Below are 15,503 nucleotides of genomic sequence, written 5' to 3' on the forward strand. Positions count from 1 at the left end.
ATACACAGGAGCCCCTGGATCACCGAGTTCCTGGGGGGCTCTGCTGGGCATGCACGGGGGCCTCCACCTGGGGGAGGGGACAGTCCCACGCCCTGCTTCTTCTCCCACCCCCCACCGGAGGGCCGGTCCAGAGGAAGCCGCTCGTCCTCAGAGCTCATCATCAAATTCTTCCCCAGACAGCATGGCCAGGTCCTCCAGACCTAGGGCCTCTGGCTCCTGCCCACCCAGCACCTGCCCTCCCTCATGGCAGGTCCAGGCTAGGGGCCGCCGAGATCGTTGGGTTGACTCGAAAGTCAGTCCCCTTCCCCAGAGGGAAGGCCACAAGGACAGGCTCTGCACACGCGCCTGCCTAGGAGGGGCCCTGCCCACCCCGCCCCCAAACACCATTCCCTCCCCCTGATTCACGTGGGTCCCTGATCTGAAACTCAGCACCTTCCATCTCCCACCCCCACCCGGGGTCCCAGGCGAGGCCAACATGTGAGGAGCAGAGGATCTCACCTCACCTGATCCTTTCCCTGCCCCTGGGGGCCAGGTGAGTTTGGAGGTTTACAGGCAGGGCTGGGGCAGCCCCAACGTCACTGGCACTCGGGGATTCTGCAGGGGACAGACAGAGGACAGGCTAGACCAGCGGAAGATTCTTGCCAAACCTGCTATAAAACGTCTGGTCTCCAAGTGTGGGATTTGGAGCTGCAGGTCGGGGCGGTGGGCAGGCCTCCTGGGTCATAGATTTCCCTGAGGAGAGACCCCCTGCTCCCCGTTCCCCAGGGAGAGAAAGTGTGGAACGCCTGGAGATGGCCCAGGCACACACACGTGCACTCACGAGCAGGCAGGGGCACGTTCGACAGCACACACTAATATCACGATGTCATACACCGTGTGAACGGCTAGATATTCCAGACCTAGGAATGAGCACCCAGACCTGACCTTCCGCCCTGTGGGCCCGCAGGCTGCAGCCCGCCAGACCGAGGGCATCTACCCCAAGGGACAGCCTCCAAGCAGGAGCCACCTGCCGGAGGTATCAGCTGCCTTTTCCTTCTACAGCAAGGAACAAAAGCTCCAGGCTTCGAAACGCCAAGGGAGGAACTCTCTCCCGGTTCCAATGCCCTTTCGAAAGGAAGGTCCAACACCCCAGGGGTGGGGACATCCGAGGCCAGCCCAGAGCCCACACGGTCTTGCTGACCGTCCCTGTGCCCCCACAGGATGCCCAGGAGGGTGGTGCCCGCTGCCTCTCAGGAGCCAGGAAGGTGCCAGGAGGACACGGTCTGCTGGGCCCGGCCCCCGGCCCAATCTGCAGCTGCGCTGACTGGCCCCACGCAGGGCGGCTGTGAGCAATGAGCCCACCGCACACAGCCCCCGGGCTCGTTCCACACTCACCCTTCTTGCAAGATCTTGCTGGGGGGACACCTCCTTTCATCCCTGAACGCTGGGGTTGGGGAAGAGCAGCGAAGCACAGAGGGCCTCCAGGTGGAGGCCGCAGCTCTGGAAGCCTCCAGGCAGCTCTGCCCCCTGACCCCACAGAGATACCACACAGCAGTCCTCCCTTCCCAAGTCCCCAGCGCCAGGGGAGGGCACTCGGGAGGGCTCCATGCCTTCTCGGGGTTGGTTCTCCCCTAGCCCGGCCACGCCCGAATGGCCGGGGCAAGACAGCTGCCAGTGCAGGAGGGACAGCCACATGCAACACAGACGATGCCAGGTCCCCGGACTCAGTGGGACACACCTTTTTAGGACTGGGGTCTCTGGCTCGGGTTCCAAGAGCAGCTCGGCTCGGGAGCAAGATCGAAACGAGGGTGGTCTCCCAGAACAGGCTGGCGGGGAGGCAGGAGGGTGAGAAAGCCCGGCAACGGGGGCGCAGAGTAAACGCGGCCCCCAATGGGCAAGGGGCAAGTCCCATCCCTAGGGATGGGACCTTATTTGGGATCTTTGCTGTTGTGATTAAAGGTCTCAAGAGGAGATCGTCTTGGCTTACCGGGACAGATCCTGAATCCAGTGACAACCATCCTTACAAGAGACACACAGGAGAGACCACCTGAATACAGAGGCAGAGCCTGGAGGGATGTGGCCACAACCCAAGGGATGCCCGGAGCCCCCAGAGGCAGGAAGGAGCCTCCTCTGGAGCCTCTGGAGACAGCACGACCCCACGAGGGTCTTCATCTCAAACTCCGGCCTCCAGGACTCTGACAAAACAAGCTCCTGGTGTCCTCAGCTGCCAGGTTCGTGGTAAATAGTTCCAGCAACCTCAGGACACCAGCACAGCCACCATCCCAGACGTGATGTGGGCGCAACAGGGCAGCCCCATCGGCCCACGCTTCCTCTAACTGCTCTGGTCAGCCCTGGGGGAACAGCTGCCCCTCAGCCTTGTCGGGACTCACCCTTGACCTTGGGCTACACCTGAGCTACCGAAAGTGAGAAGCAGAAACTTTGATAACTTAGATGGAACGGACCAATCCGTCAAATCCACAAAATGCCAAACTCATCCACATGTTACTAGATATTCAATAATATGTAACTGATAAAGACATTCGATTTGCAGTTAAAAAATAAATGTCCAGGTCCAAGTGGTTTAACTGGTGAATTCTGCCAAACATTTAAAGAAAAAACACCAATTCGACCCAATCTCTTCTAGAAAGTACAAAACAAGGGGCGCCTGGGTGGCGCAGTCGGTTAAGCGTCCGACTTCAGCCAGGTCACGATCTCGCGGTCTGTGAGTTCGAGCCCCGCGTCGGGCTCTGGGCTGATGGCTCAGAGCCTGGAGCCTGTTTCCGATTCTGTGTCTCCCTCTCTCTCTGCCCCTCCCCCGTTCATGCTCTGTCTCTCTCTGTCCCAAAAATAAATAAACGTTGAAAAAAAAAAAAAAAAAAAGAAAGTACAAAACAAGGGAACACTTCCCAATTCATTTTATCAGGCCAGCATTACCAAAACCAAACCCAGGAAAGACAACACAAAAAAACCACAGACCGACATATCTCACGAACGTAGAAAAGTCCTTAACAACATACCAGCCGATGCACCAGCTGTAGACACGTAAACACAGAATCACGTGCCGTGACCAAGTGGGGTTCACCGCAGAAATGCAAGAGTAGTTTGAAAATGGAAAATCAAGGCGCCTGGGTGGCTCCGTCGGTTGAGCCTCCGACCTGAGTTAAGCATCCGACTTCGGCTCAGGTCATGATCTCACGGTTCCTGGGTTCGAGCCCCACGTCGGGCTCTGTGCTGACAGCTCGAAGCCTGGAGCCTGCTTCCGATTCTGTGTCTCCCTCTCTCTCTCTGCCCCTCCCCACTTGCACTCTGGTCTGTCTGTCTCTCTCTCTCAAAAGTAAACGTTATCAAAAACAATGGAAAATCAATTAAAAGACTAAGAAAAAAACACACAATCGATAGATGCGGAAAGAATACTAGGCAAAATCCAACATGTATTCGTGACCAAAAAAATTTGTTTTACCTCTGAGCAAATTAGCAACAAAGCGGAACCTCCTCGGCCTACTGATGAGCTCTACCCCACCACTGCTGCGGTGCCTCCCAGCAGCTTGGGCACAAGACAAGGACGCCTGTCCCGCCACCTCCCTCCAGAGCCATGCAGGGAGGTAAGGGGGAGAGAGGAATTACAATGAGTGAAAGAAACCGGACACATGAGGCCACGTACAGACCGGCCGCACTTCACGCGCAGTTTTGGGACAGGTGGGCCCTTCTGGACAGATGGACAGACCTGAGGGAGCACAAGGAGCTTCCAGGGCATGGAGGGGGCAGGGGCATGGGTTACTGACGGGCCCTTTTGTCGGAACACACAAGCCGTGTGCAGTCACATTCTGTTTCACAAACAGAAGCGTAGGGGGCCTCAGCGTGTCTGTGGCCCTCCTTCTCATCAGTACAGAAGCCACAGCCCAGGTCCCTCTAAGCCCCCTGAGGATGCCCACACTGTAGCCCAGCCCCTCACCTTAACTCAATTCCATCTGAAAAGACTCTGTCTCCAAACGAGGTCACGTTCAGAGGAACTAGGGACACACCTTCGGGGGGCACCATCCAGCCCGCCCCCAGGAAGGAACTGCCAGCCTCCACACACTCATGCAGCCTGGTGTGCGCCTCCTAGGCCAGTCCGTGGCAACCCCGCTCCCCCTTTGCAGCCTTCAGTGACGGCCCACGTCGGGGGCTCACACACGCCAGAGGGGAAGGGCCTCTGACCCTCACAGATCTCCTGGTGGGCCCCCCTCCTACCCCAAGTTTGGTAACATACTGGATCCAGTGTCAGCCTGGGTGAGGCCTGCCCCACACTGCCCTCCTGGCAGCTCTCGGCTTGAGGAGGCCCAGAGGGGCGTCCCCACATGAGCATGACTTGTGAGGCCCATCGGCGATGACAGCTAGAGGCAGGAAGGAAGCTGGTGCATGCCTCCCCGGCTTATGGCCGAAAGGACCTGGACCGGATGCCTCCCCATGAGTCCCTCCACCAAAACTCTGACGCTTCAAGGTGACTCTGGTCTCTGAGAAGGCGAGAATGGGACCAGACCTTGCCCCTCCCCCACAGGCCTGCCAGGCTCTGGGCGGGGCCTCCCCAGGGACTGGCACCCAGGCCTGCAGGCGTCCCCCTGGGGCTCCCAGCTCCCAGCTGACAGCCCTACGGGCTTCGGAGCCCTACAGCCCTGGGCTCCTCTGCCGAAAGTTACATTAGGAATTTCATCTCTTCCTTACAGACCTGTTCAGAGTGCCTATTTCTGCTTGACACAGTTTTGGTGGTTTCTGTCTTTCCAGGAATCTATACATCTGATCCGGTGACGGTCAGTATGCGGTTTTCACCACAGCCCCTTGTGACCTTCTCTAAGTCGGCGTAAGGCCTGCGGGCAGCCTGGCCTCATTCCTAACTCACAGCAAAGAGGTCAGGAAGTCGTCCTCCACGGTGCCGTGCATCTGTGCTGCACACTCTCTTTCAAGTTCAAGAAATGACGTGCCGTATTCCTAATTTTCTGAGGGTTTTTGTCATAAACTGGTGTGGAAAATTAAATACTTTCCAGCATCAACTCATAAATAAATAGTACCGACTCTCAGATATAAAACTGTATTATTAAATCCCTAATAATGATGCACATGTTTATAAATGCCTATCTCTAGGATACAAATATCCAGAAATATAAATAAAATTCATTTTATCAACAACGGTACTCTGATTTTCTGTATTTTTCCCTACTTTTGCTCTACTTGTTCGGCGTGTTGGAGGGGTGTGTTCAAGTCCCCACACCATCCCCAGCTCTGTCCTGAAAGTCACCTGTCACGTCCAGGGCCAGGTTATGCAACAAGAGCCGGCTGTTAGTATCTTGTCAGAGACTCTCTGACCACTGGCTCGAACGCCAGGGTGGACACCACAGCGGTGACATCTCCCCTTGGGGCCGTCACTTGAAGAAAGCCCGCAACACGCTTTAAACCTGCAAGCTCTACACCATCTCCCCAGGCCTTGCTTTCAATATTTATTCATTTTCTTAATTTCTAGTGAGCTTTTTTGTTTGGTTCGGTCTGGGTTTGTTTTCTTGTGTCCTTTTAACTATCAAGGCAACCCGTGCTAGGGTGAGAAGCTCGGGAACCCCAGGGACAGGGGAGGAACTGTATCTGACTCTGACCAAAGCCTACAGACATTTCAGAGAGGGTGGCATGTCCACACGGTCACGGGGCCAGAGCAGCCCTGGTCCTCAGGTTGGAGCCACAGGGTTCTGGGGGGAACAGCCCCGTGTCCTGGGCTTACCTGCATTCTCACGGTGCCTCTTGGCCTCTGACAGTGAAAAAGGCAAAGGGCAAAAACCACGGACATCACATGGATGTGAGTCTGGAGAAAAGGAACCCACCTGTGTTCTCCGCTCTATTTTCTGACTGTGACTCAAACATCTGCTCCCCTGAAGTCGTCCCCCGTCCCTGGCTGTGAGAGGGGGATGCATGAAGCAGCGACTCTGCAGAGCCCCCTCCAGGGCCGACGGGCCCCTCATAACAAAGGGGACCCATGTCCCTGGGGTCTGTGTCCTGTCCAGACGGCTCCAGAACAGGAAGGTGACCGGGGCCAGCCCAAAAGCCGGTGTGTGGCCACCACTGGGAAGGGGCAGATGCTGGCCCACTTGGGGCACGCAGGAAGGGCGTGTGAGACCCTGCAGGCATCCCCGGGGGACCAGCCCGTCCTCCACCTGGGGCGTCCTCGGGTGACCGAGTCAAGCCACCACCCCGCTCCCACTCCTGCTGATAACGGCGCCTGCTAGGAGCCCGCACCAGCAACTTCCGCCACAGATTACGTCCAAGGCCCACAACAGAGGAACGCCTGCCCTGCCAGGTTCCAGACTCCACTGGCCAGGGCCTGATTGAGCCCGCGTGAGCCCCCCACTCAGCCCCCTCCCTCCCCAGCGTGTCCAGCTGCCCAGCGATCCCTCCACATCCGGTCCAAATGCCTGACGCACCAGCCCGCCTCCCAGTCCCCCACCGTCCTCACAGCCTTCCCCAGCACTTGCCGCGAACCCCACCCCAAGGCGTGTCCCCCGCCAGGGCTCCAGCTGCCCCGCCCGGCCGCCCCACCTGCCTCATCCCCGCTCACGGGGCTCTAGGACACGCTGCCCTTCCCGGCGGACCCCTACTCACGCTCCTCTTCTCGGAGAGACGGCCCGACGCCCGGCAGCGTAGAGTCCGCGAGTTTCCGCCGTGGTCCCCTGGCTTCTGCTCAACAGCCAAGGAGGCGCCATCTGAGCCGACTCCCCGCCTCCTGCTGCCAGACCGCCAACGCTGCGCCTGCGCACAGCCTGGAGCAGGCGGCAGCGTGCGGACAGTGCGGCTGCGCGACGGGGGAGACGCGAGGCCAACTGAAAGGCCTGCAGCTGCGCCTGCGCACGGCCTCGAGCAGGCGGCGGCGTGCGGACACTGCGGCTGCGCGACGGGGGAGACGCGAGGCCAACAGCGGGAGCCTGCAGGTGCGCCTGCGCACAACCTCCAGCAGGCAGCGCCATGCGGCCGCGAGAGATACGCTGTCCGTGGCAGTGGCCTGTGGCTGTGCCTGGGCACAGCCGTCTCCTCTCCCCAGGAAGCTCCGCTGCGGCCACCCGCATTCCCGGGGCCACCCTGCCCGGCACGAAGCCGAGTGGAGAGCGAGCAGAGCCGATCTGGTCTCCCCGCGAACCCCGTGTGCGGCTCGGCCTGTGCAGACTGCAGGCGGAGTCTGCCTCTCGCCCACCCGCAAGGGCCCAGGAAGCACCGGGCGCCGGGTGGCAGAGGAGGCTCGAGTTCCGGCCCCGCTAGGAGTAAATGACATAGAATAACTATGTCGTAGTGACATTTCATGCGGAGCGCAATAAATGCGAATTTCCAGATGAAGCGGCTACAGTGGGGGGCGGGACCCTAACCACACCAGTTCCACGGAAGAAAAAAGCCTCCAGCGAACCGCAGCCCCCAACAAAAACGGGCCCTAATGATTCCAGAGATGAACTCCACCACACGTCTAGGGACCAGATGGTCACAGCTTGCCCAGTTGTTCCGGCGCCCTGAAGCAGAGGGGCACACGCTAAACTGTGCCCGCCAGTGGAGCCCCGCCCAGGAGTGCTGACCCCAGCCCCCGCCTGGAAGGCCAGCCGGCAGAGCCCCACTGCAACAGGAACTCTGACCCCCAGACCCTACTGGAAGGTGCAATGGGTGGGAAGACAGACATGGTGACCACGTGCGGGACTGACGCCCAGATGCCACGGCCGCCTGGTTGCTGGGAAATCCATTTATGAAAGTCACTCTTGACAGACCCGAAGAGAAAAATCACATGCTTTCCCCCCATAGGTGCACAAAAAGCCTCTGGCAAAATTTAACACCCATTCCTGATAAAAGTACAAACAGTAAGGAAAATAGGAAGTGACAGCCGCTTTCTTAACATAGTAACATAGCCTTTTCTAAAGTCTCCACCTCACTGAAGCAGACGCTGGTGTCATTAGGGGCAAGATGAGGACTATGCTTGCCTTCACCGCCCGCCAGCCCGGCCCTGGAGGCCTCAGCCGCTGCAGTCAGACACGGGGAACCCGTCAGGGCCCCGAGAACAGAGCCCAAAGCCAGCTGTGTCCATTTGCAAAGGCTACACTGATGTACCTGGAAAACGCTGGAACAGTAATACGCAGTAAACTTTTCACGATGAGGGGATGTCCCACAAGCTCAGTGCCGGAAACCCGCCAAGCCCGTGCGGCCGCCAAGCACTGGGAATGGGGCGAATGTGGCGGCATCGTGAGCCTTTGGTCTCGTTTCATCTCATCTGTACACGCGAGCTTAGCCACATGGGACTCCCGACCGGGCAGCGAGCGTGGCACCGGGCCATCAACAGGGAGGAAACAGACTCAAAGGATAAACGAACTCAGTAAGGCTAAAACTAACACACAAACACCAAAAGTCCTCATAGCTGCACGAGGTCACCAGTTGGAGGATGGAATGGCAGAGGGACCCCGGCAACGATGGCAAGCAAGAGGGTGAGGTACTCGGAAAGGCCCCCAGGAGAAGTGGGAGGCCTTCCCGGGACAGAGAGCCGAAGACCTGTGAATGCAGACTGCAGAGCAGAGACCATGTATCGTTGCAGCAACACGAACGGCCGCCCCGGCGGCAGCACAGCCTGGTGTGGGGAACACAGCCCGACATATTCCACTCCGCAGATTCAGGTGTGAGAAGGAGAAAGCAAACGCAGGAACACGTGAACGTTTGGGCCACCTGCCAGAAAAGAACACAGGGATCCGCTGTACTGTTTTTCACAACTTTTCTCTAAAAGTGAGATGAATTCAAAATCAAAAAATAATTTACGAACACCCATGTCCTGGGCCCAGGTGCTCCCTGGCAGGAACTCAGATCACGCTTGGTCTGTGAGGGTACCTTCTGCTCGTTCCGGCCTTTGTGATTACGTCCTGAAAGTCTCCCGACGGCTTCTCACGCAGCCACTGAGAAGAGCCCAGCAGCTCCGGACGCACCGATGCCGTGCAATCCCCACGGCGTCCTGGGGCTGAGGGAGGAGGGCAGATGATGCACGGGGCCTCTGCACGCATACAGCATCCCCGGGATGCCCGGCCTCGCGACCCACCACCACCAGGCTGGAGCTGGTGGCATTGAGCTTGGGAAAAGCCACATTTCTGTGCGTTTCTCTCAAAGCTAATTTTTTTAATATAAATGGTTTTTCAATACTGTCAAATGGAAGAGGGCACAGCTGGGACCTGCACTAGGTTGAACCCTCCCACGAAATGATATGCCTCAGTCCTGACCCTGGGAATCCCAGCATGGGGCCTTACTTGGAAACAGGGCCACTGCAGGCACCATCAGGAAGAGGGAGTCGGTGACCAGCTGGAGTCGGTGAGTCCCATCCCAACAAGAGAGCAACGCCGTGTGCCCCTGGAGGCAGAGAGGGGGTGACGCATCCACCAACCAAGGGACGGCGAGGATGTCTGGCACCACCAGAGGCCGGAAGATGCACAGGGTGCCCCCCCAAAGGCAGCACGGCCCCGCGACACCTCAGTTTAGGGCTTGCGGCCTGCAGGCTGAGAGGGATGCCTGCGGTTTGAGCCCTGAGTCTGTGGCTTCGTTAGGGCAGCCCCAGGAAGGTAATAAGACCCTAAAGACAAACAGAAATTCCTGAGTCCACGGTGGGCCCAGCGTCCACGAGCCCTCCATTGGCCAGGGACACCCCCTCCTCCGTCCCTGTCACAGGATGTGGAACGGGTCCCCCTGCTGTAGCGAGAAACCACCTCTGGCTTGTTCAGCGCAAACACGATTCCCACCGGTCGCCAGGACACGCAGGAGGCTCCACAAAGGAAACAGGCAGGAGGCACCAGAAGCTCAGAGGAGCTACAGATGCGGGTCCGCCACCCACAGCACCGGGGACGGGGCGTGTGGTGACCAGAGAGCAGAGGACAGTGACCGGCACGCGTCCCAGTGGCCGCAGTGGCTGCCGGCACAGCGGAGCAGGAGTAGCCGCGTCAGCCCGAGGGTCTCACGGGTGTGCAGGCCGGCGGCCTCGGGGTGGGCATCACGCGGCTGCAGGAGCGGAAGCCGACGCCCAGGCGAACGCCGCTCATTCTGCGGTCCTAGACGTGAACACACGCAGCACCCCAGCCACAAGGGCTCACCAGGCGCCGCACTGCGTCTTCACAGCCGCGACCTGGCTCCAACGGGACAGCCGGCGTCTCAGCCCCCGTCCCGAGGGGACGTGGGGTTGACACGACCATACCCAGAGCTGGTGGTGGAACCAGGCTCCCCTCCACCTCCCTGCTGGCCCTGAGCGGAGGCCAGGGCAGACCGCTCTGCCCTTCCCAGAAGGAGCAACCCTAAAGCCACAGAGGGTCGGCCCGAGGTCCCCCCGCCCCCGCCCCCGGACTGGCAGTCACACCGGCATTGTGGCAGCAGGGCTCTGAGCAGCACCAGGGGGGATCTGCGCTGTGGAGACAGGAGCCACAGGCTCCGACACGGAAAACCCAAACGAGCCTGTGGACGCGGTGGAGCCGAGGCATCAGCGAACTCACGGCTCTGGTGGGAGCGGTGGTAGACGTAGGCACCCACGGAAGCGTGTACTTTCTCAAATCCGCGTCTGCCAGAGGCACCAGGACAGAGGGGATGGGCGGAGGATCTCAACACCGGAGTCCCGGACAACAAGGAAGGACGCCCCCAGGACAGGCTCCCACTGGCCATGGCCCAGGCAGCCGGAGCCTGAAAGTACGAGGAAATCACATCACATAAATGAACGAAGAGAGTTTGATGGGAAGCAGGGCACTGGCAGTTTCCAGGCTACGAGGGGAGAAGGAGCCTGGATGGTTCCTTGCTGACAGAGCACGGGGGAATCACTCCCTCCCCCATGGCACATGCCAGGCCCACTCCTGCACGCACATGCGCGCGTGCGCGCACACACACACACACACACACACACACACACACACCGCCTCCTGTAGCGTGGTGACGTCAGGCCGACTCAAATCCGGGGACCCACTGGGCAGAGCCTGAGCTCTCCAGAAATAAATGAGATGCAGCAGCATCAACCTCTTGGCCCAGAGCCCACTCCATGAGCGCCCCAGCTTGCACAGGGTCCACACGTGGCAGCTCGTGGGTGTCATAGAGCTGATCCCCTTCCCCAAAGGACCCTACAGCGTGGATGAACTCTTCTGTTGACTCTGCTTTGGAGTTTTCCTAAGAATTTAGTGACCCTCCCTTGGCACAGAGAATGACCTCAGATTCCAGGAGGGGGTCCTGACCCGGAGGAAAGACTCCCAATGACTTTGCTGCTCCAGGCAAGAGCCCTGACCTCAGACAGGTCTGCGTGGGGAGCATCAGGAGGCGGGCCACCCCGTGCAAGGCGCTGGCGGGGAACTCAGAGCACACAGAGCCGAGAGGGACCAAGGTGGGCACGTGGCAGGGGTTCTGGGCTGACGGTGCCACTGTCCCGGGGCACCCCCCACCCCTCCCCCAGCCAAGATGGGCACCTATCGTGGTGTTTCCAGGGGCCACTTCCTACCCCACTGGTTCCGGTGGTGCTGGACAGGACCCCCGAGGCCTGGCCCCTCGCTGTGGCCAGAGGGGTGAACCAGGTAGCCTGGGTCCGTGAAGGGAGGCCTCCCCAGAGCCCAAGCTCCAGCGCAGGCTGCCCGTGGGCCTGAACACAAGGCCGTTTGGATTCCAGGGAGCGTGTCTCCGTGACCCACATGTGCAGGCCACGCAGGGCTGCTACCCTGAGGGGACGTACCCCAGCCCCATCCTGCCACTTGCTTACCCGAAAGCTGCCTGGTGAGATCCAAATTCACTTCTCTTCTTTGTGTGTGTTTTCTCTGGAGCCCGACCCATGGGCTTTTCTGCATTCTCTTTGAGATAAAAATCAAAAACAAATCTTTAAAGGCCATCTCCAAAAACCACAGAATGGCTGGAATTAAATAAACATAAAGCTTGTGGTTTTCCTCTCAGGAACTTCCTGCCTAACTGAAATGCACTGAATCAGCAGCACCTCAGAGCCCAGGCGGAGGCTCCCAGGACCCCGGGCTCAGCCTTGGGGCAGGGGCCACACCCAAAGGGGACCACGTCCCACCCTAGTGAGCCCCGGCCAGCCCTGCTGGCCTAGTGCAGCACAGACGTGGGAGTAGCTTCCGTTCGAGAGGAACTTCCCTGAGGCCTGCGCACCATCACCACAGTGTGAGCCGATCAGGGTCCCCCAAATATTCATGTGCACAGAGGAGAGGCTCCGGGCAAAGACAGCTCGGGTGGCGGAGAAGGGCCCACGGACACAGGGCACAGGAAGCACCAGAGTGTTGGGGGCAGAGGCCTGAGTTGGGGCGGCAGGCTGCAGGCTTGAGATTCGAACGGGCTTGGGCATGACCGCCCGCTGCTGCCCAGTCCCTGGCCCTGGTGATCTAGGACACGGGGAACGCCCTCGCTGTGTGGGAGGTGGACAAGGGGCGGTGGGGCCATGGACGCAGGGCTGTCCAGTTCCCCAGGAGGCTCCAAACTTCAGCCTCCTCCCACCCGAGAACCTCCCACGTCAGAAAGGAGGCCACTGAGCTGCTGTCACTCGGGGCACGACCAACACGACGTGTGCGCTTTTCTCCTGACATCAGCCGAGTCTGCCGCTCTCCGGACACCAGCCGGGGGTCCTGCGACTGAACTCAATCCCGATACCAACCGCCAACGTCAGTGCAGACCCCCCGGGCTGAGGGGCCCCTCGAGACTCCCCCATGTCAGGTGCCACAGTATCAGGTCACCCGGAGAGTTTGGGGGTTTCTTATGAAGGATAGGACTCGGGAACAGGGATGGAAGAGACACACAGGGCAAGGGGTGGGGAAGGGGCTCGGAGCCTCCAGGCCCTGCGGGGGGAGGGGGGCGGGGAGATGCGGGGGGGGGGGGGGGGAGGCACCACCCTCCCGGCACCTCCGTGGGTCCCTTCTCCCCAGGAGCCCAGGGGCTGTTCTGGCGGTTTCATTACCGAAGCGCGATTGATCGCGTCACCGGAGGCTGGGCGTCAATCCCCATCACTTTGCTCCTCCACTGGTCTCTCTGGGAGCAGCCCCCAGGCGTCTCAGCAGCAAGCCAAAGAGCCTCCCCCGCCCCAGGGGCCAGTGCCTGGGGACAAAGATCAAATGTCGACTTTTTATCATCCCACAGGCCTCTTTCGAGGAACATCCGCAGCTGTCTTGAAAGCCGAGGTCCGGGAACTACTTTTTTGATCCTCGGGCGCAGAGCGGAGGCTCTAACGCAGCCTGTGCGCAGACGCGTGGCTCTGCTCTCGGCCTCCCTGCAGGCGGCTGGTGGAAAGCAGGGCCAGGCGGGGACAGACGCCCGCATCTCCCGGAGGGGCCCCAGGAGGAGACGCAGGGAACCACGAAGACCCAACCCGCCCCACAGACCGATCCGCGGAGCCGCCCCGCGACCCCCCCCCCCCCCCCCGCACACCAGGACCTGTGCCGCAGTGTCCACAGCAGGGCAGAGTCCGCCCACAGAGGAGGGTGGGCAACACGGGGCCCATCCACAGGATGGAATACCACCCTGCCTCAGACAGGAAGGGGATTCTGACGCACGCTCCAACACGGACGCACCCGGAGGACGTCGCGCCCGCGGAAAGCCGCCACCACAGGAACCTGCTGTGGTTCCCCTTCTGGGAGGTCCCTGGAGGGGTCCAAGTCACAGACGCGGGGAGTAGACAGTGGGCACCGGAGCCAGTGCCAACTGACCTGGGGTTTGATTTGGGGACAGCAAAATGTCCTGGGCCCCGAGAGAGGCGATGTCACACGACCTCGTGAATGCCCTAAACGCCACCGAGTTGCTCCCCTCAACATGGTTATTCTGTGCCAGGTGAACGTGGCCTCGGTAAAGGAGCCCGAGGCCGCCCTGCGAGGCCCGGCGGCCCGTCCCCCAGCAGACAGGGCCCCGGGCGAGCAGCGGGCAGCGTGCCGCACCCGCCCTCCCTCCCCGGATTCAGCCAGGCAACCCCGCTTCCTCACGCCCACCGCCGCGCACTGCCCCGCGGTCTCCCGCCTTTGCCGGGGCCCCCCACGGCGCAGCCACTCGACGCCCAACGTAACAGACAAAGAAGCCAAGAGGGTGGGCCGGGAGCACCAGCCTCCACCGGCGGAAAGACCGGCCAAAGGGCCCGAGTCCCCCACGCGCCCCGCCCCAACGCTCATCCAGGGGTCTGAGAAGGGAACTCTGGCCCCACTTTATGGTAAGATCTCGGCCTTCCAGTGCACATGTACGAAGGCCTCTCTCGGCAGAGGCTTGAACGAACGGTCAGCCTCCGCTCCTTGAGGGAGCAGCAGATCCGGCTGCTCCAGGGCCCGAAGCCTGGGGGTGGCTCCCAGAGGCTGGCTCGCTGGACCCCTGTCGAGGGGCACCGCCGGCCTAAAGCCAGCCGCACGGCATTCGGTCTGGAAGCGACACGAGGGGGTGTCCTCCAAGGTCCCGAGGGGGCTGTGGGAGAGGGGCCGGAGCCCGTCCTGAAGGCGGCCCCTCTCCACCCGTGGGTGCAGACCCTACAGGAACGGAGGCAGGTGTCAGACTCGGCCCCACGTCGCAGCAGCACAACAGCAAAAGGCAGAGGCAACCCGCAGGTCCATCCCCAGACGGACAAATAAAGCACCCCATCCACACGCGGAACGTCGCGGGAAAGAGGCACGGACATATCCCGCAACACCAACCTCGCATACGGGCCACTCAGCGTGGAAAGCCAGGCAACAGGCCGCACGGCGTGACTCCACTGACGGGACACGTCTGGAGCAGGCAAGCCCGCGGACACCGAGAGCACAGTGGGTGGGGAGTGACCACTACCGGGTATAGAGTTTCTTTTGGGGGCAGGTGATGGGAATGTTCCGGAACGAGACAGAGCTGGTGGGTGCACAACACTGTGGATGTGCTAAATGCCGCTGCATTGTTGAGTACTAAGTGGTTAATTTTATGTGCGTTTCACCTCGTTTTTTAAAACAGAAGAAACCGTGAAAAAATCAATTAATTTAGAATCACAGACCGGTGGTGGCAGAGAAAGTTGGAGCGGAGCGAGGCCGGTGTGTCTGACATCCTTCCCGCCGTCACGGCCCGAGGTTCCCACACTCGTTGCACGCCCTGCAGGACAGCGTCCTTAGGACATGTGACTGATGCACTCGGGACAGGGGATGGCCCGTTCCCTGTTGTGACCTCAGGCCTGTTACTTCCCCACCCCTCCAGGAGCCTCGAGGCCCCCACTGCCCAGCGTCGGCCGGAATCCAGCTGCGTCCTGAGCAGGACTCACGTGCATGTGTGCACGTGCTCGTGTGCACTCACGCACCATGCACCGTGTCGCATCCACATCTGCGTGCACAGACACATGCCCATGTTTGCGTGTGATGGCGTGTGCTCATTTGCGTGCGTGTCCGTGCACGTGTGTTCTGAGAAGGCGGCTGTGGCACAGCTCCATCCAAAGAAATACCATATGAGCCACAGACTCAACTTTTTTTTTTTAAGATTTTATTAAATAATCTCTAGGGGCGCCTGGATGGCTCAGTAGGTTAGGTGTCCGACTTTGGCTCAGGTCATCATCTCAC

The 15,503-nt window shown here is 60.2% G+C and overlaps 1 protein-coding gene and 1 long non-coding RNA gene across 8 annotated transcripts; one reads left to right on the forward strand and one right to left on the reverse strand.

Annotated features, from left to right (window-relative positions):
* Positions 1-7,699: 7,699 nt before the first annotated feature.
* Positions 7,700-13,116, reverse strand: LOC123382627. Of its 5 annotated transcripts, none has more exons than XR_006591271.1 (6): positions 12,917-13,116; positions 11,717-11,804; positions 10,479-10,662; positions 9,252-9,571; positions 8,777-8,968; positions 7,700-8,682 (listed from the first exon to the last, which is right to left on the reverse strand). It is a non-coding gene; the product is annotated as an uncharacterized LOC123382627 (long non-coding RNA). The 5 variants fall into 5 exon arrangements; XR_006591268.1 differs by having other exon boundaries at positions 9,705-10,662; XR_006591269.1 differs by adding an exon at positions 11,462-11,599 and having other exon boundaries at positions 9,252-10,662.
* Positions 10,645-15,478, forward strand: LOC109495366. Of its 3 annotated transcripts, none has more exons than XR_006591265.1 (3): positions 10,645-12,675; positions 13,096-14,152; positions 14,457-15,478. XR_006591265.1 is itself a non-coding variant. In XM_019821262.3 (2 exons), the coding sequence occupies exons 1-2, from the start codon at positions 13,765-13,767 to the stop codon at positions 14,783-14,785; spliced, it is 717 nt and encodes a 238-aa protein (XP_019676821.2). In that variant the 5' UTR covers positions 13,361-13,764; the 3' UTR covers positions 14,786-15,478. The 3 variants fall into 3 exon arrangements, 1 of the variants encoding a protein (XP_019676821.2); XR_006591266.1 differs by having other exon boundaries at positions 10,645-12,623; XM_019821262.3 differs by lacking the exon at positions 10,645-12,675 and having other exon boundaries at positions 13,361-14,152.
* The last annotated feature ends 25 nt before the right edge of the window (positions 15,479-15,503 follow it).

This window comes from Felis catus, chromosome E3, assembly GCF_018350175.1.
Source record: "Felis catus isolate Fca126 chromosome E3, F.catus_Fca126_mat1.0, whole genome shotgun sequence".
NCBI classification, from domain to species: domain Eukaryota; kingdom Metazoa; phylum Chordata; class Mammalia; order Carnivora; family Felidae; genus Felis; species Felis catus.

What these genes read in the sequence shown, in the direction of transcription:
- LOC109495366 (XM_019821262.3), top strand. Translation starts at nt 13,765, where the DNA reads ATGGTTATTCTGTGCCAGGTGAACGTGGCCTCGGTAAAGGAGCCCGAG. An exon ending in AACTCTGGCCCCACTTTATG is followed by an intron (nt 14,153 to 14,456) that starts GTAAGATCTCGG and finishes CCGTGGGTGCAG; the next exon opens with ACCCTACAGGAACGGAGGCA.